The sequence below is a fragment of the Balaenoptera musculus genome, chromosome 19, assembly GCF_009873245.2.
Source record: "Balaenoptera musculus isolate JJ_BM4_2016_0621 chromosome 19, mBalMus1.pri.v3, whole genome shotgun sequence".
Lineage (NCBI taxonomy): Eukaryota > Metazoa > Chordata > Mammalia > Artiodactyla > Balaenopteridae > Balaenoptera > Balaenoptera musculus.
Genome location: NC_045803.1, coordinates 40848 through 63840, shown reverse-complemented (window position 1 = coordinate 63840; position 22993 = coordinate 40848). Strand labels below are relative to the sequence as shown.

The following is a 22993-nucleotide window of genomic DNA, read 5'->3' as shown; positions in this document are numbered from 1 at the left end:
GGGCCCGGGCGTCTCCATGGTAACCAGTGGGCCGTGCAGGCGGTTTCCATGGTAACCCTGGGTACCGGCCGGCGTCTGAAAGAGGATGGGAGAGGTAGGGTGAGGGTAGAGATGCGGAGCGAGAGAGACAGGACAGACAGACACAGACTCGGGGGCGGGGAGAGTTGTGAGGAGAGACAGTGAAAGTAAGTGAACAGACACGGACAGAGACATGGGCAGGACAGAAAGAGACCTAGGTCAGAGAGTCAGGGCTGGGCAGACATGTGTGTCGGAACAGTTAACAAGAGGGAGAGCGATCAGGGCGGGATGGAGAGGAAAGGAGAGACAAAGATTTACAGCGACAAGACATGCAGCTCGAGATTCAAGGGACAGACAAGGATCAGGAGTACAGAAGCAAGAGGGGAGAAAGGGACAGAAATTAGAGATACAGTAAAGTGGATCGAGAGTTTTCAAAGACTCAGAGAAGGGTGACAGCAAGAAGAGAGAAAGACGGAGCGGGAGGGACACATGTTAAGCAAAGTTATCCAAAACTTGCCATTAAGAGAAAAAAAGATGACTAGAAGAGCTAGCACCATCTCTACCAAGCCTGCTTCAGGCCATCTGATTCCCTAAGTGAAGCAACTTTTTTTGAAGTTAACTGCTTTTGATCAGAGTCCAGATACTGTGACGTTAGATGCTAACGAGTAAAAGGTTGATAGGTTGTAAATGCCTTCTGTCCAGTAGAGAAGGGTACCCCAAGTTTTTTGTCACCCAGTAGGACACTAAGCAGAACACTAAGATGCCTGCCCACTGCCCCATGGGGCACTACCGATCCGACTTGGCGCTTTTATTTCACTGTTCGTTCTTTCACCCTTTCTGTTGTTCCTTCTCTCTCATCTTCCCAGAACCACCTATGTCATCCTGCTAGTTCCCACCGGAGGTAAACAGATATTTGACAAGTGCTCACGGAGTTTGTCTTTAGCTGTTTCGAAAATTATATTTTGACAGTCTAAAGGGAACCATTTCTCCGGAATGGGGGACAGACAGGGAGAAAGAGAAAACAGTGAGACAGACCCAGGAAAGGAAAAGACGTAGCGAGGATGGAGGGAAAGAAAGAGACCAGGTCTGGGCGCGGAGGCTCCGGTGGCCTCGCAGTGAGCTGGACCCTGACCTTGTCCCGCGTGGGAACACGAGCCTCAGCTGGGCCTGGGGGTGACCCTCGGGGCGGCTGGTCCAGTCATGGCAGACTGCTGTGAGGTCACAACCAAGAAATTCTCTGATTACTGCAGGTGCTGGATTGCGACAATAGGTCTAGTGTTGAACTTCATGAAAGAGGAAAGAATCATAAGGAAATGTGGCAAAGAGGATCAGTGAGATTAAACCGAAAAGCGGGATAGGGCAAAGGAAGAAGAGAAGGCATCAAAGGAGTTTGCTGCAATGGAGGCAGCTGCCCTGAAAGAATACCAAAAGGATTTGAAAAGCCTTGGCTTAGAGTCAGAAACTTCAGAGCCAAGCATATCACCAGTAACCAGCACTATCCCACCCGCCTCTGCATCAAATCAGCAAAAGAAAAAAAGAAAAAAAAAGACCCTTCAAAGGGCAGATGGGTAGAAGGCATAACCTCTGAGGGTTACCATTACCATTATGATCTTATCACAGGAGCATCTCAGTGGGAGAAACCTGAAGGATTTCAAGGAAACTTTAAAAAGACGGCAGTGAGGACTGTTTGGGTAGAAGGTTTAAGTGAAGATGGTTATACCTATTATTATAATACAGAAACAGGGGAATCCAGATGGGGAAAACCTGATGATTTCATTCCACACTCTGGCGATCTGCATTCTAGTAAAGTCAATGAAAAGTCACTTGGTACCCAAGAAGAGTCCAAATCATCAGATTCACGTTGTGATTCTGATGTGGAACACCAAGCAGAAAAAAGGGGGGGGGGGGAATGGGACTTCCCTGGTGGCGCGGTGGTTAAGAATCCGCCTGCCAATGCAGGGGACACGGGTTCGAGTCCTGGTCCAGGAAGATCCCACATGCTGCGTAGCAACCAAGCCCGTGCGCCACAACTACTGAGCCTGCACTCTAGAGCCCGCGAACCACAACTACTGAGCCCGCGTGCCGCAACTACTGAAGCCCGCGCGCCTAGAGCCCGTGCTCTGCAACAAGAGAAGCCACCGCAATGAGAAGCCCGCGCACAGCAACGAAGAGCAGACCCCGCTCGCCGCAACTAGAGAAAGCCGCGCGCAGCAACGAAGACCCATCGCAGCCAAAAATAAATAAATAAAAGATAAAGGAGGGGGGGAAGGAGAGGTCTCTACAGAAATGCAAAAGCTAAAAGTAAAGTTTAAAGAAAAAAAAATAGTGATAAAGGAACTGAATCGGAAACACAGAAAGAAAAAAATGCCCAAGGGTATTCATCAGGTCCAAATGAAGAAAAATCCAAAGCTCATAAAAAATCAGACCCATATGGAGGGACTTCCCTGGTAGTTCAGTGGTTAAGACTCTGTGCTCCCAATGTAGGGGGTCCAGGTTCTGTCCCAGGGAACTAGATCCCCTATGCCAAAACTAAGACCTGGCGTAGCCAAAATAAAAGTAATAATAATAAAGAAAACTCCTCTGTGTTTGTTTTACATTACTTAATGCTAAAATTTTAGACTTATTCTAAATGTATTTTATGTGAATTTAAAATAACTCTTTTTTCATGTGAAATTGATTTTTGTTCCTAAAATGGAAGCCTACCACATTGCATTGTAATACAGTGTATTATGTTCAGTGTCTAAAAATTGCTAATTACATCATAATATAAGATGCTATGTATCTGTTATTTAAAACATGAAAAGTAAGGCCTTTATTCAATTCTTACTCGTATGAATATACTTGTACTGCACTGAAAATGCATTACTTTTTTTTTTTTTTTTTTTTTTTTAAATTTAAGTTATTTCATCTTTCTTTTTTTTTTTTTTTTAAGAGTGAAATAGAGAGAAAGTCTTTTTATTTATTTATTTATTTATGGCTGTGTTGGGTCTTCGTTTCTGTGCGAGGGCTTTCTCTAGTTGTGGCAAGTGGGGGCCACTCTTCATCGCGGTGCGCGGGCCTCTCACCGTCGCGGCCTCCCTTGTTGCAGAGCACAGGCTCCAGACGCGCAGGCTCAGTAATTGTGGCTCACGGGCCTAGTTGCTCCGCGGCATGTGGGATCTTCCCAGACCAGGGCTCGAACCCGTAGTCTCCTGCATTGGCAGGTAGATTCTCAACCACTGCGCCACCAGGGAAGCCCCTGCATTACTTTTTTTTTTTTTAATATTTATTTATTTATTTGGTCTCACCGGGTCTTAGTTGCGGCAGGCAGGCTCCTTAGTTGTGGCATGCGAGCTCTTAGTTGCAGCATGCATGTGGGATCTAGTTCCCTGACCAGGGATCGAACGCAGGCCCCCTGCATTGGGAGCACGGAGTCTTATCCACTGCGCCACGAGGGGAGTCCCAAAATGCATTACTTTTGCACACTGATATTATTCAAGAAATAAGAATTAGACCATGTAAGAGAAGATTCACAACCTGTGATAATTCAGTTCTGAGGATCCTGTCAGAAGGCTGATGTAGAAAGTGTATGCATATTGGCTTACCTTACTCAATTTAAGGTCAAGGGCCAAGAACCGGGCCTGCAGCTCAGGTCATTGCTTAATATGGAATGAAAACTGGACCAAAGATGTATTCTGCCTGGCTCAATGTAAGGCGACAACCATTGCTTAAGCATTTTCACCTTGAGCCAGGCACTATGGGAGGAACTGGAGGATGTAAGGTGAACAAGACATATCTCTGTTCTTCATGGCTTCTCATTCTGACGGAGTCCTTTTTTTCCCTACTCGTGCGCTCTGTGTAGAGGCCTTACATATACTGGAAAATATTTTTTAGGGTTTATTTAAAATATGTAGATGAAGAACAAAAATAGTAAGTTCTCTGACTTCAGTAAATGTTTTTGGTGTTCCTTTAGAGAATTGGAACGTTCCCATTTCCTGGTTAAATTTCTTAAAAAGTGGAATTTTTTATCATTTAATCCATTTGAAGTAGGTACCTTCCCTTTATTATTCCAAATTCTTAAAATTATATTTTTTTGTAAATTGTACAGTAGTTAACATTTGGTAGTAAATGTTTGTCTTTTTAAGGTTACTAGTGTACATGTAAGAAAATTATAGGTTATTAAAAACTTTATGAAAGAAGAAAAAAAAAAGAAAGAAAAGAAAGAGACCGAAAGTAGACGGCAGGAAAGACAGGAGACAGAAATTAATAGGCGAGAATCCGGCCTTGGGCAGAGGCGGCCTTGGGCGCCCCCGGCTGGACTCTGTGCTCGGCGGCCTCGTCGCTGAACTACGTTTCCCGGTAGGCCCTGGGCGACTGGACGCAGCACCTAGCGCGCCGTCGGGGGCGGGGCCCCACGCTGCCTCCTCCAATCCAGGCCGTCGCCCGGCAGCCTCCGCCTCCGCCGACAAGATGGAGGCTGGCCTCGGCCGCCGCCAGGAAGCGGCACCTGAGGCCGGAGATGGGGAGGGGCCGCAGCTCAGTCGGGCCCACTTGAGGAAGCCGGCCCACATCGCGGTCCGGAGGTTGAGAGGGTCGGGCGCGCGGGAGCCGCGCTCCGGGGGGAAGGGGCCGAGGCGCCTATACCCTTGGTTCCCGTGGGGGGAAGGGAACGGACGCGCGCGAGGGAGCCAATCGGGGCCTCCGGCGGCCCCGCGGCCTTCTGGGAAATGTAGTCTGGCGCCTTCCCCGTCGGAGGGCTCGGGGACTTTCTAGAGCGGGAGGGAGAGAATGAATGAATTAATTTAAAATTGTTGGTGAGGGACTTACCCTGGTGGTGCAGTGCTTGGAATCGAGCCTTGGTGGGAAGATCCCACATGCCGCGGAGCAGTTAAGCCCGTGCGCCACAACTACTGAGCCCGCGTGCCAACAACTACTGAAGCCCGCGTGCCTAGAGCCCATGCTCCTCAACAAAGAGAAGCCAACCGCAGTGAGAAGGACCGCGCACCTCAACGAAGAGTAGCCCCACTCGCTGCAACTAGAGAAAGCCCGTGCACAGTTACGAAGACCCAACGCTGCCAAAAATAAATAAATAAATAATTTATTAAAAGAAAAAATTGTGGGTGAGCAGGCGAAGGCAGGGATGTGGAGACAGAGGGATGGGCGCGTGAGTGGTTCGGAATTTGGGGCCTCATTCCAGGCAGGAAGCCTTCCCCATGCCCACCTCCCCTTTAAGCCAGGTGCAGCCCATGTGTCCCTGAAGGTACTCTTCCTCAGTGCCATGGACACTCCCAAAACACAAAGAGCTGTCAGGCACTGTCCTTGTTTTTCACACGCATTCCTTCAAAAAAACTTTACTGTTCTGATCAGGTGCTACTTTCACATGGTTTGAATGCAAAGGGACAAAGTGAGAAGCCTGCCTCCATCACTATACTTCATTAAATAATTCAGTCAGCAAGTGACTGTTGGATGCCTCCAAAGTGCCAGGCTCTCTTCCTGGGCCTGGAGACCCAACAGAGTGCTCAGTAGGTATAGCTCCTGCCCTCAGGCAACGTGTGATGGATGCATAATAAAATATAGGTGGGGAGGGCCTCTCTGGTTAGGTTACATTTGAGCAGAGACCTGCAGAAGAGGGAATAAGCCATGCAGATTACAGGGAAGGGCCCCCACTGTGGGCCAAAGAACCACAGTAGCAAAGGCCCCTGGGTCGGGAGTGCCCTTAGTCTGCCCTGAGGATGTGGTCAGGAGTACGCAAAGGACAAAGGAGGCCCTTGACAAAGCTGGTGATGACTGTGGCTTTGACTTAGAGATGTGGGAGGCCTGGGAGGCTCTGAGCAGAGGAGCCACTGTTTTGTTTGTTGCTTTTTTTTTTTTTTTGCCGTGCCGTGCGGCTTGCTGGGATCTTAGTTCCCTGACCAGGGATTGAACCTGTGCCCCCTGCAGTGGAAGCCCGGAGTCCTAACTGCTGGACCGCCAGGGAATTCCCTCCTGACTTGGTTCTTACTGAATCATTCCGACTGCTGTGTGGAGAACCACCTTCCTCCTCTATCCCCAAGTACTCCACGGTGGTGGCAAGAATTAGGAGGTTACCTCTGTGTTAGTTTCCTGTGATTGCTTTACCATATTACTACAGACTTAGTGGTTTATTTATTTTTAAATTAATTAATTAGTTTATTTTTGGCTGCGTTGGGTCTTCGTTGCTGCGTGCAGGCTTTCTCTTGTTGTGGCGAGCGGGGGCTACCCTTCGTTTCGGTGTGCGGACTTCTCATTGCGGTGGCTTCTCTTGTTGCGTAGCACGGGCTCTAGGCGCGCGGGCTCAGTAGTTGTGGCTCACGGGCTCTAGAGCGCAGGCTCAGTAGTTGTGGCGCATGGGCTTAGTTGCTCCGGGGCACGTGGGATCTTCCCGGACCAGGGCTCGAACCTGTGTTCCCTGCACTGGCAGGCGGATTCTTAACCACTGCGCCACCAGGGAAGTCCCGACTTAGTGGTTTAAAACAACACAAATTTATTATCTTAGAGTCTTGGAGGTCCTAAATCTGAAATGGGGCTCCTGGGCTAAAATCAAGGTATTGGCAGGGCTGGTTCCTTCTGGAAGCTCTAGGCTTCAGTGGTCACATTGCCTTCTGACTGAGTGAAATCTTCTGTGTCCTCTTACAAGGATCCCTCTGATTACGTTTAGGGCCCACTGTGATAATCCAGGATAATCTCCGCCTCTCAAGATTATTAACTTAATCACACCTGCAGTGTCCCTTTTGCCCTGAAAGGTGAACTTATCATAGGCTCCTGGGATTGGGATGTGCATGTGGGTGTGGTTAGGAGCCGTCATTCAGTCTCCCACACTGATGTTTCATGTCTCTGGATGGCATGGAGATGCTTCTACTCATCAGTGTCTGAGAGATGGGTCAGGATTTCTAGACTCTCTTTGCATCTCCTTGTGGTTGCAAGAGGTTTTCTGGGGGAAGAACAAAGTCTCCCTGCAGAAATTTTTCGGTCTCATAAGCTAAAACTAAATGAAATGCTCCTCTACATGCAGAGTGTGCTGGGAAGTGCGTATGCAGTGTCTTTAGCGTTAGGGAGAGAAGGGACTGGGCCTGCCTCTGAGGCAGTGGTCAGCAGGGCTGGGGGCCTTAGGTCAGAGCATGGGAAGGCCAGGCAGTGGTCCAGGCTCTCATGTACTCGCACATTAATGCCCACGTGTTCTCCTCTTCAGGCAGAGGCGGGCGTGGCAGGAGAGGCCCAGAGGCCATTGTGGGCACGGCAGTAGCTACCGCGGACGGGCAGTGGGGAGAGAGCTTGTTGAGGTGCATGGCTCGGGGAAGCGGCATGAAGACAACCCCCCACCCGCAGGTGCTGGGGAAGGCGCCCCTTGGGATCGGCCTCCGCCACAGTGCCAAGCGGGACCGGAAGTCCATCACCCTGCATGTGAAGTTGGAGGTGCTTCGGCGGTTTGAGGAGGGTGAGAAGCTGACGCAGATCGCCCGGGCCCTGGGGCTGGCCACCTCCACTGTTGCCTCGATCCGCGTGAACAAGGACAAGATCCGGGCCAATTCTCAGGCAGCCACGCCCGTCAGCACCACCCAGCTGACCCGCTGCCGGGGTGTGCTGATGGGCCGCATGGAACGCCTCCTGAGCCTGTGGATCGAGGAGCAGAGGCGGCAGAACCTGCCCGTCAGCACGCTTCTCATCCAGGACAAGGCGCGCCGGCTCTTCGCCCAGCTGCAGCGCGAGCAGGGCAGCGGCGCCCAGGCCGAGACGTTCGGGGCCAGCAACGGCTGGTTCGCCCGGTTCAAGGTGCGCCACAATGTGCTGTTGACGGGTGAGCCGGCTGTGGCCGACGCCCAGGCTGCCGCACGCTACCCCCCGGTGCTGCGCACCGTCCTGGACGAGGGCTGCTACTCACCGCGGCAGGTCTTCAACGTGGACGAGACGGGCCTGTTCTGGAAGCGGCTGCCTGAGCGCATGCTTCTGGCGCTGGAGGGGCCAGCGGGGCCTGGGCCCAAGGCCTCTAAGGACCACCTGACCCTGCTGCTTGGTGGAAACGCGGCTGGTGACTTCAAGCTGAAGCCCCTGCTGGTGTACCCCTCGGAGAACCCGCGCGCCCTCCGGGGCTGCTCCAAGGCCAGCCTGCCTGTGGTCTGGCGCTCCAACCGCAATGATTGGTTGACACCTAGCATCTTCCAGGAGTGGTTTACCGGCTGCTTCTGCCCAGCCGTGGAAAGCTACTGTGCCAGCCATGGCCTCCCACACCGCGCCCTGCTGCTGCTGGACAGCGCACCCTGCCACCCCGTCCACTTGGGTGGCCTCTCAGCCCACGTGCGTGTTGAGTTCCTGCCCAAGAACACGTCAGCCCTGATCCAGCCCATGAACCAGGGTGTCATTGCCGCCTTCAAGGCCCATTATCTGCGCCGCACGCTCAGCCAGCTGGTCCAGGAGACGGCGGGTACAGACCGGCCCTCCGTGCGGGAGTTCTGGCGCAGCTATACTGTCATGACCGCTGTAGACAACATCGCTAAGGCCTGGGCAGAGCTGCAGCCTGCCACCATGAACAGTGCCTGGAGGAAGCTCTGGCCCGAGTGCGTGCCCGCTGGTGCCCCCGAGCACAATGTCGTCCCCCAGCTCCGTCACAGCATTGTGACACTAGCCAGCCGCGCAGGCCTCGGGGATGTGGCCGAGGCCGACGTTGCACACCTGCTGCAGGCCTGTGGGGAGCCCCCGCCCCGCAGCACCCCCCGGGAGGCGGAGGTCGGGGACGTCAGTGGCTCTGGGCTGCCCTGTGAGGCGGGGAAAGGCCTGGCCTCCAGAAGCCCAGAGTCAGATCTCACGGAGGCCATGGTGGGTGTGGGGACCGAGGAAGCAAGTGTGGGTGCACTGCGCCCTGAGCACCTGGCCCAGGCGCTGTCCCACTTCGCTGCTGGCCTGCGAGTCCTCACAGAGAACGATCCCAACCGGGAACGCAGCCTGCGGGTGTCCCGGGGTGTCCACTGTGCCCTCACCCACCTCCGAGAGCTGCAGCGGGAAAGGAGGCGACAGGCTCGGGCAGTCGCGGGGCCTCAAGAGGCCCCATGATGGTGGCAACAAAGGAGTTGGCAGAAAGCCTGCACTCACCCCAGCTGGGGCCCACAGCGGGTGGGCAAGCGGCCAAGGGCACAAACCCTGAAGGACAGACCTCTTTGGCTGTCCTGTGTGATTTAGGGCTTGGGCCTGACCTCAGATGAGCTTTGTCTGATGATGTGTTGTTTCTGGAGGGTAGACACTGCCACTTCCCACCCATGGTTCTCATACCTCATGCACTGCCATCTTTGTACAGTGGCACACAGAGCGTCAGGCTTGGGGAACAAGAGGGTGGTGTTCTCTGATTGGCAGATGAGCTGTGGGACCCAGGAGTGCCCATCCGTGTCAGAGACACACCCTGTAGAACAGCAGTTGCCAAGCACAGCCCACCAGGGTAGCCTTCCTTGTGGTGAGGGGCCAGGGTTGAGACAAGCCTCTCCTATTTGCCAACCCTGACCTGCCCGTGCACCGTTGTGACTCTTCCTAGCCAACTCTAGATGGGGGTTTCCTACTCTCCTTGCTCACCTTACGTGCCATCCTCACTCCTTCTGGCTTCCACGGCTTGTGTTGTCTGAGGTTTCTGGTACCTTCCCTGTGCCCGAGCCTATGGGCGTGTGTGGCTTTCCTTGGTTTGGAGATGTTTTCTTCCCTGGGTTTCTGTGCCGTGGTTGTCTTGGCTTCCCCCCAGCCTCTGAGGCTGAGCCTTCCGTCACTTCGATGGTCTCCCAGATCTAGAGCTCTTTGGAAAATCTCAGCCATTCTTGAGGGCTCAGTGGCCACCTCAGGGTCAGCTCCCAGCACACTGGCTGCAGCCCAGCCTCTCCCCAAGGTTAGAAACATGGCTCCGATTCCAATGGATTGACTCCTTGGATGGTCTTGTTATCTCCCGTCCCAGCTTGTTCTCCTGTCCCCCTAGATTGTAACAGCAAGCACACTGGGGTATCCACTAGACTCTGTAGACATGCCATATGGGCCACCAAAACCCAGAGTCATCAAGGGAAGGAGTTCTTGTACTCCAGCTAGGTGAGCCACAGGTGGTGAGACAGGGCTGTCTGGCCTCCTGGACTCCTTTCGACTCAGGTACCTGCATGTGTCCGTGAACGTGTGCGCGCGACACACACGCATGCTAAGAGTAAAGCTGGGAGAAAGGATTCCTTCTACCTCTGTCCCAGCTGACACTTGCAGTGCTGGGCCTGCTGTCAATACGTAAAAGGGGCCGGAGGCCAGGGAGGGGCTCCAGGGTCCAGCCTTCCTGGGAGAAAGGTCAGATGAGGTCCCTTGTTTGCTTTCTTGGGGAGCGTGGCAAAAGGGATGGCAAGGAGAAGTAGAAGAGCTTTTCTTAGGAGCCTGGTGACTGACTGGATTAATAAACTGCACAAATTATGAGCACTTGTAATGTGCTAGGTGTTGGGGAGACCAGGGTGGGAGAGACTGGCTTCAGGAGCTGCCGGTCCAAAGGCTGTTACATTCTGTGTGACGACGGCTATGACGGGCGACTTGTGAGGGACCCAAACCTAGCTGGGGTCAGAGGAGAGAACATGATAGGGAAGGCTTTCTGGGGAGGTGCCGCCCCAGCTTATGGAAACCGGTCATTTCAAAATGCCAGGTATCAGAGAGGGGCCTGTTTTAGGCAGCCCAGCACGGTGTGGCTGGTGAAGCCCTGAGGACGGGGAAGCAGGAGCAGCCCCGACGGAGGCGGAGTGCGGCACAGCAGCTGAAAGAGGCAGGTGACCAGGTGGGAGGAAATGCCACATCCGCCGGGCGGCAGGAGTAGAGAGGCAGCTGAGGGGCAACCTGGCACAGTCGAACGGACGGAAAGCGAGGGGATCTGAGGTCGCACAGGCAGGGTGTGGCGGAGACGACGCACGGATGGGCCCATCTAGCTCCACAGCTCTTTACCTCGGAACCCGGGACACAGCCAGGACCTCAGGGAAAGCGCCGCGGAGCGTCGGCAGTCGCACCACTGGCGCCCCCTTGCAGGCCCCTGAAGAACTCCATTTCCCGGCGGCGCCGAGCGCTGGTGCTCGCTGCCTTCTGGGAAATGTAGTGTCTACAGGTCCCGTGGGCTGTTACTCTGGCGGGCCAAGGACTACATTTCCCAGAGGGCCTCGCGGGACAGGGCCGGGCTTGCGTACGTTCCACTTCCGGGCGCCGGACGTCGCCAAAGAGTTGCAGAAGTATATTGTTACCTCCCCCTCACCTCCGGGCGCTAGCCTGTCGTGGGGAGGTGGGTGGTTGCTAGGGAAGGGAGGGAAGGGGCGGGGTGGGCACAAGGCAACGGAAGTAGTCCTTGGGGCGGACGGAAGCTCGTGGTCCTGGGGCCCCAGGGTGGTTGTTCTTTGTTCCTGCAAGGTGTTGGTTGACGCCGTCCGCGTGGCTTCCGGGGGCGGTGAGTCTGGGCGCGACGCGGTAGAGGCGTCGGAAAAGCCCGGGGTAGCGTGTGCAGCTGGCCAGAGGGCAGCAGGAGAAGGGGGACGTTGGAACACTAGCCGCTTTCCGAGGACTCCGGCGAGTCCGCGGGGAAGGGCGGCGCGTGGGCTGCTGGGACATGGAGTCCGGCGGGGCTGGGCCTGCCCCGGAAGTGATTCTGGCCCGAGCTGGGCTCTCGCCACGCCTCGGGGGTCGGTGCACGTGCACCCGCGCTAGTCCCTTTCTCGGCGGAATTCCTGGGCTTCTGTCCACCTTTCCACCCAGCTCCCCCTAAACGTCTCACCTCCCCTGGAAAGTCTTCCTGGATTTCTGCAGCTCAGACCACCTCTTTGCTCCTGCTGCACCTGCGTGCGTGCCTGTATAAAGTGAGAGTGCGGGCGGGGTGGGGGGACGGTCCCCGCATAGGGGGATTAAATCCAGATCCTTCCCTGGCCGAAGGCTGTACAAGTTCGCCCAGGCCACACAGCCTTCGCATTTGCTGATTCCGCTGCGCAGACCGTCCTCCACTCTAGCTGTCATCTCAGGGTACTTGGGGGAAGAGAGCCGGGGGTTGGGGGCTGTTGGATGGGGCGGCCTGGTTCAGGGGACCCCTGACCAAGAGCTTTAAAGACGTGCATTGGCATTGAAAATGATTTGTGTTCTTTTTTCTTAAATATTTATTTATATATTTTTCTTTTTGGCTGTGTGGGTTTCAGTTGCGGCACGCGGGATCTTCATTGCGGCGCGTGGGCTTCTCTCTACTTGCGCGCGGGCTTCTCTCTACTTGCGGCTCGCATGCTCAGTAGTTGTGGCGCGCAGGCTTAATTGTCCCGCGGCATGTGGGATCTTAGTTCCCGGATGGGGCATTGAACCCACACCCCTTGCATTGGAAGGCAGATTCTTAACCACTGGACCATCAGGGAAAAAGTCCCAATCTGTGTTCTTTTCTGAAGTTGCAGTGGTAGTAAATGGCCGTTGGCAGAAAAATTCAGATGCTCTGCAGACATTACAAAAGAAAAAGCAGATGTCCTACTCCAGTTTCTTTCTCCAGAATTGCCAGCTGAGGCGTTGCTGGTTTTCAGGATCCTTTTCTGAACACTTGTAGCAGTAGCTCCTGTTTTTTGTTTTGAAATTTTAACATTAGTGGGATCGTGTCAAGTGAGGAGGACCACAGCTTACTTTCTTGTTTAGCACTGTAGCGTGGACGTCTCTCTCACTGTCCATTGTTGACCTTGACTAGTTGAGTTGGGCCGAGCCTCTCAGGCCTCATAGGATTGTGCCATGAGGGAAGGAAGTCTTTCCAGTGTAGGAACCAGCTCTTGCTCTCCCCGTGCGGCTGCACTGCAGCGGTCCCCACTACCATCTTGGTCTTCCAGCCTGTTCCCCACATCACTCTTTCTAGTGCCCCACAGACTGCATCCTTCGCTTGCACAGAGCCTCCCTGGGATTGGACCCTCCCTGGGCACGGACCCTCCCTGGGCACTGAGTTTCTGCTAGTTCCCGCCAGCACCTCTGCTTGGCTGCTGATGGGATTCTCTCTGCCACTGAGACACTGGACATGTCCACGCCCCATCCCCAGGAGCAGCCCTCCTACCGGCCCAGTCTGGCCTGAACTCCTGAAGGCTTCCCTGCAGGAAGCGCTCCCTCACTGTCCTAACCAGATTCCCAGTGTGAGGCATCCTCTTGAGGGCACAGATAGGGAGGTCGAGGCTGGCGGTGTCCCCCTGCCAGGTTGTCAGCTGGCCAGGTGTGGGGACAGATTCCACCACAGCAAGTGACCTTGCAGGGTGTGAGTCGGTGGAGGGGTGTGGGTGGTCCATGGCCCTGACTGGGTGTGTGTGTGTCCCAGGAAGACGGTGTGTGTGGCCTGAGTGAAGGCAGAGAGGCCAGCTTCCCCAGGTTTCGCCATGGCAGCCGACCCAGCACCCATCGGTCAGGAAGAGCTCGTGATCATCAAGATGGAGGAGGATGAGGCCGCCCTGTGGGATCCTGAACCGTTCTTCAAGCCTCAGCCCCAGACCCTGTTGCCTGGGCTTGGTAGGGACCCCCGGCAGTGCTTCCGGAGCTTCCGCTACGAGGAGGCAGCAGGGCCCCGCGAGGCGCTGGCCCGGCTGCGCGAGCTGTGCCGCCAGTGGCTGCGGCCCGAGGTGCACTCCAAGGAGCAGATGCTTGAGCTGCTGGTGCTGGAGCAGTTCCTGGGCGTGCTGCCGCCTGACACCCGGGTCTGGGTGGAGTCCCAGTGCCCCGAGAGTGGCGAGGAGGCTGTGGCGCTCGTGGAGGACCTCGCTCAGATGTTGCAGGAGACTGGTGAGCCGCGGGGGAGTGGGCTTGGGGGCAGGGAAAGTGCAGGGGGACACAGCCCATGACGCCGGGTCCTGAGTGCCTGCCCGTGCTGCCCAGGCCCTGTGTCCTCATCTCTGGGAAGAAGACTCAGAAGCTGTGGCATGTTTGGAGACTTTCCTAGACTCTGAGCCTCCCAGAGGTGTGAGCCTGGGGTTGGCGTAGCACTTCCCCTGCTCAGGTGCACTGGCCTTCTTTCTCTTCCTTTTCTCCTTCCTGGCAAGGTCACGGAGTGCATGCCATGTGCCAGGCCCTGTGGGTCCAGCAGGGGAGGGAGAGAGGCAAGGTCCTTGGCCTGTTGGAGCCCAGTCTGGTTTGAGAGTTGGACAGTGAGACCTCCAATCACAAGTAGGGTGTCCTTCTTTCTCTAGAGGGGGTGGACGCAAGAGGAGGTGGGCACGGAGGTCGGCCCGGCCAGGGGTGGCTTTGCAGTTCGTGCTGTGTGACGTCGTCACCTTGGACGTGTGCTTGCGCACCTGTGAGGAGGTGACAGCCGTGCAGCAGGGAGGAGAGATGGTTGGTTACCGCCTCGGTCCACCCTGGCATGTGTTTACTTGTTTACTCGTGTATTTGTGCAGTTCCTTTTGCCTGCTTGGCCCCTTGTATCGAGGGGTGGAAACCGTAGCACTTAAACAAGCAAACAAAAACCCAGCTTTATTAGGCTCTAACCCACATGATCAAAAAATTGTACACTTTGTGGGTTTTAGTACAGTCACAGGTTTGTACAACCATCACCCGTGTCTAATGTCATCACCTTCAAATAAACTCCGTGCCCGTCAGCAGCCACTCCCCATTCTTCCCTCTCCCAGTGCCTTGGCAGCCAGGAACCTGCTTTGTGTCTCTGTACACTTTCTTATTCTGGACGTTTTATTAAATGGAATCATACATGGCTTTTTATGGCGGGCTTCTTTGATCGACTCTGATGTTTCCCGCGTTCATCCGCAGTGCAGTATGTTAGTGCCTCACGCGTTTTTATGCCTGGTCGTATTCCATTGTGTGGTTATACCACATTCTGTTCATTCGTTTATCTGTTATGGCTATTTGGGTTGTTTGTACCTTTTGGCTGTTACAATTAATGCTGACGTGAACTTACGTATACTTTATTCTCTTGGTTATATACCTAGGAGTGGAATTGCTAAATCACATGGTAACTCTGGCCTTTTGAGGAACTGCTAATGCACCACTTGTTTTAAGAGAGGGGATTTAATGGAGAGAGTGTAACCTAGGCATTGAAGGAGTGAAAAAGTACAAAAAGAACTCTAAGGTGTCATGGCGGTAGGAGCTGCAGGGAGCTGTGTCCGCTCCGGGAAGAGGTCGGAATTCTGACAGTTAGAGACTCAGAGGAGGGGCTGGGAGGTGGGGCTGCTGCTGGATGGTGCTGGGGTCTCCCAGGGGGACAGGATGAAGCCGGTTCTGCACATGTTGCAAAAGTTGCTGCTAAGGAAAACCTTGCTAATGCAGGACTGGTTTTCACCCAGGCATGAACGTGAGGTGCAGGTGAGACACCTTGTACGCATGGGTCCACAGTTCTCCCAGGGTGTCTGGCTGTCGTGCTGGGCTGTCCTCTGAGCCATGGGTAGCGTTTGTCGTCTTAGGGAACTGTTCCCTGGTACCGGTTCCCAGCTTCCCACTGAACGGATGCTTAGGTGATGCACGCTAATCTCTATTAAAAGAGATTTTGCATCGTAAGAGTCTGGACGTTGGCAAAGCAGCCTGCTGGCTCTGCACGGACTCAGGCCTGGTGCTCCCGAGGGTCCTGTGGGGCATGCATGGTTATGTCCACTCAGCCCTGAAGCCGCACGGTCTCACGTTTACACGAAAACTCCTGCCTTTGCTGCGTACCCTTACCTGCTCTCAGCCTGTTGCTGGCCCCTTCGATGCCCCCACGTGGGAGAGGGTAGGGGCTGGCCCTGGCTTTCTCTGGGTGGTTTTGGAGGTGACTGCTCTGATGCTATCAGGGAGACCAGAATGATGTCCCAAGCTCTTCCTTGGCTGTCGCTGTTGCTGTGTGTTCAGGGGTCCCCAAGACCCCCCCTTAGCCTCAAGTGATTTGCTAGGAGTCACAGAATTCAACAAGGCTATTATATTCGTGGTTGTAGTTTATTACAGTGAAAGGATACAGATTAAAGTCAACAGTGGAAAAAGGTGCCTAGTCTGGGAGATACCAGGCACGAGTTTCCGGGTGTCCTTTCCTGTTGGAGTCGTGTGGGTCATGCTTAATTCCCCCAGCAGTGATGTGCAACGACACGCACAGGATGCTGCCACTGGGGGGCTCGCCTGCAGTGACGTCCAGGATTTTTACTGGGGGTCAGTCACCGAGGTATGGAACATGACTGACCTTAGTTACTCAGCCTGAACTCCCCCCAGAGGTCAGACCTGTACAGTGTGGCCCAGGGTTACTCCCATGTCACATCGTTAGCATGAACTATCTGTGTGACCCAAGAACTTAGGTAAACAAAGATGTTCTCATCAGGCAGAATCTTCCTAGGGCTTAGAGGTCCCCTCCCAGGAGCAGGTCAAGGGCCAGACTTTCGTTTGGAGTGTGGAGGGTTTGGACAGCTCAGGCCTGCTAAGTCAGCCCTTTACTGACCACCCAGCTGCAGCTGAAGGAAGCTTCTAATGACTATTTCCTTGGTGTTTCAGTGACTTGGGTTTCAGGGGCCTTGGGTGTGCTCTTGAGGTACGTATGTGTGTGTGCATTGGAAGGGGCTGCCTGTCAGCCAGGGTAGGGTGTTGTGTGTGAATCAGAGGGCAGGCGGTGTCTCACCTGGCTCAGAGTTCCCGGCCAGTGGGACATGTTGACCTCCGGATTGAGTAATGGGCCTGGGTGCCTCACCCCTTTGTCCCCAGGGTGGGCCTGCAGACACTAACACTGCTGTTTCCCCTCAGCACTGGCCCAGGCCCCTCCTGAGGACCAACGGTTTGGAGACCTGGCAGAGCCGGCCAAGCCCTTCACGGATGGAGCTCAGGTGAGCTGTGAGTCCTCCAAAGTCAGAGATGCCACATCCTGCGGGACCCTGCCCGCCCCCCCCCCCCCCCCACCTTCTTCACCCCAGGCTGTGGAGGGTCATATTCAGCAGCTGTGCCCAGCCCCCACCCCCACCGCCCCTCGCCCTCAGGCTGGGCTCAGGACCTGCCCTGCACCCTCTCCCAGCTCCTGGGTCTGAGGATGGGGCCTCCCCAGGCTCACACCATTTGACTACAGAGTACAGTAAGTCCCCTACACACAAACCTCCAAGTTACGAACTTTCAAAGATGCGAACATGCGTTCGCATGTCCAATCACGTAAGTTAGTTCACGTGTCTGGCGTGCATTGTCATGTGCGTGCATCCTCTACAAGTGGTTGTGCTTTTGTGTACTTTACAGTACTGTATAGAGTACAGTAGTACAGTATCTTTATTTCAAGCCCAGGATGTCCGGAAGCAAGCGTAAAAGCAGCGGTGATGTAGCTGGTACTGCTAAGAAGCGCCACGCAATAACGATGGAAACAAAAGTGAAAATAATTGAGAGAGTGGAGCGAGGCGAAAAGATGGTAGACGTCGCTCATTCTTATAACCTGAATCGTTCAACCATCGGCTCAATCGTAAAGAACAAGGACAAGATCATGGAACATGTGAAGTCTGCTATGCCGATGACGTCGACAATAATAACGAAGAAGCGTGGAAAAGTGATGGAGGAGATGGAGAAGCTTCTCAGTGTGTGGATGCAGGATCAGCGTCAGCGTCGAGTCCCACTCAGCTTAATGCTGATTCAAGAGAAAGCTAAGAGCCTTTACGAAGACTTGAAGAAGAAACACGGCGAAGAATCAGAGGGCAAATCTTTTAACGCCAGCCGTAGCTGGGTTCACCGGTTCAAGGCTAGAGCCAAACTTCACAACGTAAAAGTAAGTGACAAGGCAGTGAGTGCAGATACAGTAGCTGCCCGGGAATTTCCTGAAACGCTTCGAGAAATTATTGATGAAGGCGCGTATTTACCCGAGCAGGTGTTTAATGTGGACGAGACAGGACTGTACTGGAAGAGGATGCCAGACCGAAGTTACATCAGTAAGGAGGAAAAGTTGATGCCAGGCTATAAAGCATCAAAGGATAGGCTCACGCTGTTGTTTGGTGGCAATGCTTCCGGGGATATGAAGCTGAAGCCTCTCTTAGTTTATCACTCAGAGAACCCAAGAGCCCTTAAAAACATAGCCAAGGGCTCTCTTCCTGTTGTGTGGAAGAGTAACCCCAAAGCCTGGGTCACACAGGCCATTTTCCAGGACTGGTTTTTCCACCACTTTATCCCGGAGGTAGAGAAATATTGTTTGGAGAAGGAGGTCCCATTCAACATTCTTTTGCTGCTTGACAATGCTCCGGGCCACCCCCCATTCATGGATGACTTTCATCCCAACGTCAAAGTAGTGCATCTGCCACTGAATACTACGGCGCTCATCCAACCTATGGACCAGGGAGTTATAGCGACTTTCAAGAAATATTACTTACGTCACACTTTTCGTCAGGCAGTTAAGGCGAGTGACGAATCAGGAACAACCTTGCGACAATTTTGGAAGGACTATAACATCTACAAGGCCATAAAGAACATTGACTTTGCCTGGAGTGAGGTTACGGCCGTCACCATGAATGGGGTTTGGAGGAACCTTTGCCCGAAGTTTGTTCACGATTTTCGTGGATTTGAGAAGGTGGACGAGGAGTCCAAAGAGGTCTTCAGCAACTTAGTGACCCTCAGCGAGAAGCTGGAGCTAGATCTGCAAGAGGACGACTTCATTGAACTCCTTGCTGTGCAACACGAGGAGCTGACTAATGAAGACCTGATGGAATTGGAGGCCCAGAGAAAGGACGAAGAGGGGCAGGAGGAAGAAGAAGTAACTGAAGAACCGAAGAGATTCACGACGCAGGAAATGGCACGGGGGTTTTCTTTATTTGAGGAGGCACTGGTAGTTTTTGAGGCACAGGACCCGAATGTAGAACGGTACACGAAGGTGGCAGCAGCCGTTCAGAATGCAATCCAGTGCTACCGTGTCATCTACGACGAGAAAAAAAGAGCTACCACCCAGACATCACTGGATCGTTTTTACAAGAGGGTAGATAGAATTAAATCCAGCAAGGAACCAGAACCTGTGCCGTCAACGTCAGGCGTGAGTGAAATTGCAACTTGCCCTCCGTCTCCTATTGCTGACGATCCTTCAGCTCTACCATCTCCCACCTCCTCTTCCTCCTCCAGTCAGTAACTCTTCCTGCCTGTTCCCTCAATGCCAGCCCCTGGGTGCCAGCTATTGTACTGTACTACGGTACTTTTCAAGGTACTGTACTGTAAGATTAAAAATGTTTTCTTTATTTTTTGTGTGTGTTTGTTTTTTATGTATTATTCGTGTGAAAAGTATTCCAGTACAGTACTGTATAGCCGATTGTGTAATTTGGGTACCTAGGCTAACGTCGTTGGACTTACGAACACATTGGACTTACAAACGTGCTCTCGGAACGGAACTCGTTCGTACGTAGGGGACTTACTGTAGTTGCAGTCTCTCTTGCACAGAGATAGAAATACAGCAGTCGTTATTTATCCTCCCATTTTAAAGAAAATTTTAAAACGTATATAAAACATGTACGTGCATTATCAAGTAATCCCAACCTTCAGAAAAGCACATAAAGTTGAACCCCAGCCAGTCTTCCTCTCTGGAGATGACCACTGCCACCCACCGTACACCCTTCCTCTTTCCTGTACACAACGTGAAGTTCCCACACATGGGCGTGTGTGTGAACGGGGCACACAGCCATTTCCAAAGGAAGCCCCATTAACGCTCTGCACCCCACTGATTTCACTGCGTCTCGTGTTGAGGTCCCTTCCAGTGGCACAGGCAGTTCCAGCCTTTCTTTTTAGTGGCTCTCTTGGAGTCATGTGCCCAGCCCTGCTAGGGCACGTGGGCCGCTGTCGGTTTCTCATCCCAGAACACACACCCTCATCTTGGCTGCTGCCCCTGGGCCTGCCTGTCCTCTGGACGGCCTCAAGACACAGGGACCAAAGCTTATCTCTGTGTCACGGGGCGCCTGCATGTTTTTGATCCTGGTGGGTAACCCAGGGGGCTTCCCCAGGAGGACAGAGGGACTTGCTCACACATGGGAAGGAGGGCAGACCAGCCAAGGAGCATGGCTGGGGTCTCCTGCCAGGTGAGGGGGGAGAGTGGACCACACCCTGGCCTTTCCCACCCTTGACTGCCATTCCTGGGTCTTCCTGAGACACTGCGAGGCCTGGGAACGCCTGCGGTGGCCCTGCCTAGATCTGCCCAAGTCCGGCTCAGCCGGTGTCCTGCCGGCAACTCTCAGAGAACACCCAGGGCTGCTTTACTGTCAGACTCCCATCACCAGTCGAGAGGGTAGAGCTGGGCTCTGAGAGCTGCTGCTCCTGGAAGAAACAAGGTGCTTGGCCCACCGCCCTGTGGAAGGACACCGGGAAGTGGGTCTCCTTGGCCACCTCGGGGCCCCAAGGCGGGAGGCAGGCCTGCTCCTCGCCTGGTTCTCCGGGAGCCCGTCTGGGTAATTGAACCCTGCACAAGTATTTCCTCCATTAAAAAAACCAAAAACAGGGACTCCCCTGGTGGTCCAGTGGTTAGGACCCCGCTCTTCCACGGCAGGGGGCACGGGTCCGATCCCTGGTTGGAGAACTAGGATCCCCCATGCCACACACAGAACAACACACAGAAACAAAAACCTTGAGTCCTGACACCCTTAATTACATTGCTCAAGGTCTTGCGAGCTCGGGGCTATGAAGCGTGTTGGCTCCAATTGGACAGCTTGTTCCCCTCCTTTCCCCGGCTGCCACCAAGCTCTGAGCTGAGGCTTATACACTGTGGCTGCCCGTTCCTGGGCCCAGCTATGACGTGCTGGTAATTTCTGCTTTCTGTATTTGGTCTGACATCAGTCTGTGGTGTATTACGCCACCCTGGATGCTTCAGGAGGCCGGCGAGTAGGCGACTTGGGATGGTGGTGACAGCGGGGGGCTCCCTCGGAAAGTGGTAGTGGGCTTTCAGAGGCTTGCTGCAATCCTGAGGGTGAAGTTTGTTTAGTCCACGGGGCCAGAATTCATCGAGTGGCCGGATGTGGCCCCGAATCTCCCACCTAAAGAGACTAGTCAGTGACTTCTAAGGGTTTTCCCCAGGCCCATCGGCACTTCCCACCGATAAACGTTGTCTCCCCACTTTACAGCGGGTCAGGGCTGGGGCGGCAGCGGCGCTGAAATCAGCGGGCACAGGGCGGGGACACAAATATTCTCTTGTGGTGTCCGGAGAGAGTGATGCGGGCCCGAAGCCCCCCCGGAAGAGGCCGCCGAGGGCGGGCCAGCGCCGAAGTGCCAAGCGGGACCGTAAGGCCATCAACCTGCAGGTGAAGCTGGAGGTACTGCGGCGCTTCGAAGCCGGAGAGAAGCTCAGCCGAATCGGGAGGGCACTAGGGCTCTCCACCTCCACTGTGGCCACCATTCGTGACAACAAGGACAAGATCCGAGCGAGTTCCCAGGCGGCCACCCCGCACGCGGCCTCTAAGCTGACGCGCAGCCGCAGCCTGGTGATGGAGAACATGGAGCGGCTGCTGAGCGCGTGGATCGAGGAGCAGACCCGGCGTGCCGTGCCGGTCAGCGTGGTGCTCGTCCAGGAGAAGGCGCGCAGCCTGTTTGAGGAGCTCAAGCGGGCGCAGGGGGAGGGCGCCGAGGCTGAGACTTTCGGCGCCAGCCGCGGCTGGTTCGCGCGCTTCAAGGCGCGGCACGGGCTGCGCAGCCTCGGGGCCGGCGGCGAGGCGGCGCGCGCAGGCGCAGAGGCTGCGCGCCGGTATCCGGTGCTGCTGCGGCGGGTGATCGAGGAGGGCGGCTACACGGCCCGGCAGGTGTTCAACGTGGACGAGACCCGGCTCTTCTGGAGGCGGCTGCCGGGCAGGACGGTCCCTTCCACGGCGGAGAAGCCAGGCCCCGGGTTCACAGCCGCCCAAGATCTCCTGACCCTGCTGCTCGGCAGCAACGCCGCCGGCGACTTCAAGCTGAAGCCGCTGCTGGTGTACCCCTCGGAGAACCCGCGCGCCCTCCGGGGCTTCTCCAAGCCCAACCTGCCCGTGCTGTGGCGCTCGCACAGGAAGGCCTGGGTCACTGTGAGCCTCTTCCAGGAGTGGTTCGTGCACTTCTTCTGCCCCGCCGTGGAGAGGTACTGCGCCCGGCACGGGCTCCCGTATAAAGCTCTGCTCGTCCTGGACAGCACTCCCGGCCGCCCCGGGAACCTGGACGACCTCTCCGACCACGTGCGCGTGGAGTACCTGCCCAAGGACACCACGGCCCTCATCCAGCCCATGACCCAGGACGTGGTCGCCACGTTCAAGGCCTGCTACCTGCGGAGGGTCTTCCGCCTCTTGGCGGCGCGGGCGGGAGGCGCCGGCGAGCGGTCAGCGGCCCCGGACTTCTGGCGGGACTACAGCATCCTGGACGCTGTGCACAACATCTCCGAGTCCTGGGAGGAGGTTCCGCCCGCGACGTTGAACCGGGGTTGGAGGAAGCTGTGGCCCGAGTGCCTCCAGCACGACGCCAGCCCCCGACCCGGGGAGGCCCTCCCGCAGATCCGGCGGGACGTCGTGGCGCTGGCGCACGGCTTGGGTTTCGGGGAGGTGGCAGAGGCGGATGTGGCTGAGCTGCTGCAGAGCCAGGGCGCAGACCTGTCCAACGAGGAGCTGGTGGGGCTGGAGCAGGAGCGGGCAGCCGGGGAGGAGGGGGAGGACAGCTGGACGGCCTCCCGCCAGCTCACGGCCAGGCACCTGGCCAAGGCCCTAGCACATTTCGATGCTGGCCTGCAGATCGTCAGGGACGACGACCCCAACCTGGAGCGCAGCCTCCGCGTCTGCCGGGGCGTGAACAACGTGATCAGCTGCTATCGGGAGCTCTTCAAGGAGAAGAGAGGCCCCAAATAGTGTGTGTTGAGGGGGGAGGCGGTGTTGGGAGTTCTGAGACCTCCGGACTTTGTTGGGGAGAGGGGGTCCTCCCTCCCCATCTTTCACGTGGAAGTGACACTGGTCTGCATGTTTCCATTTCATTATATTAATCCCTCAAATGTTTTTCTGTCAGCAAATAATTTAGTGTCTCAAGTGAACTTCTCAAATACATGGTTTTAGAAGCCTTGATGAATTCTCAAGTGACTTTGTTGCATCCTGGGCCCTTTTGGAGCGGGGCATCCTCG

General features: G+C 55.0%; 2 protein-coding genes and 1 pseudogene across 6 annotated transcripts; all 3 read left to right on the top strand.

Moving 5' to 3' along the window:
* The first annotated feature begins 1218 nt into the window (after window positions 1–1218).
* On the top strand, window positions 1219–4770 carry LOC118885338 (annotated as a pseudogene).
* Window positions 4468–11239, top strand: LOC118885246 (tigger transposable element-derived protein 1-like). Its single transcript, XM_036833764.1, has 2 exons — window positions 4468–4580; window positions 7205–11239. The coding sequence occupies exon 2, from the start codon at window positions 7300–7302 to the stop codon at window positions 9058–9060; it is 1761 nt and encodes a 586-aa protein (XP_036689659.1). The 5' UTR covers window positions 4468–4580; window positions 7205–7299; the 3' UTR covers window positions 9061–11239.
* On the top strand, window positions 4518–22894 carry LOC118885245 (tigger transposable element-derived protein 1-like). Of its 5 annotated transcripts, none has more exons than XM_036833763.1 (4): window positions 4518–4580; window positions 13304–13761; window positions 16684–16763; window positions 20991–22894. In XM_036833763.1, the coding sequence occupies exons 2-4, from the start codon at window positions 13362–13364 to the stop codon at window positions 22725–22727; spliced, it is 2217 nt and encodes a 738-aa protein (XP_036689658.1). In that variant the 5' UTR covers window positions 4518–4580; window positions 13304–13361; the 3' UTR covers window positions 22728–22894. The 5 variants fall into 5 exon arrangements, with proteins under 5 accessions (XP_036689658.1, XP_036689655.1, XP_036689657.1 ...); XM_036833760.1 differs by lacking the exons at window positions 4518–4580; window positions 20991–22894 and adding exons at window positions 11322–11434; window positions 17201–19124; XM_036833762.1 differs by lacking the exon at window positions 4518–4580 and adding an exon at window positions 11336–11434 and having other exon boundaries at window positions 13308–13761.
* Window positions 22895–22993: the final 99 nt, after the last annotated feature.

Bases quoted from the DNA above. Each gene is read 5' to 3' on its own strand.
- LOC118885246 (XM_036833764.1), top strand. From the start codon at position 7,300: ATGGCTCGGGGAAGCGGCATGAAGACAACCCCCCACCCGCAGGTGCTG.
- LOC118885245 (XM_036833760.1), top strand. From the start codon at position 13,362: ATGGCAGCCGACCCAGCACCCATCGGTCAGGAAGAGCTCGTGATCATC. The intron at 13,762-16,683 runs GTGAGCCGCGGG...GTTTCCCCTCAG, and splicing joins TCAGATGTTGCAGGAGACTG to CACTGGCCCAGGCCCCTCCT. The intron at 16,764-17,200 runs GTGAGCTGTGAG...CTTTATTTCAAG, and splicing joins CCTTCACGGATGGAGCTCAG to CCCAGGATGTCCGGAAGCAA.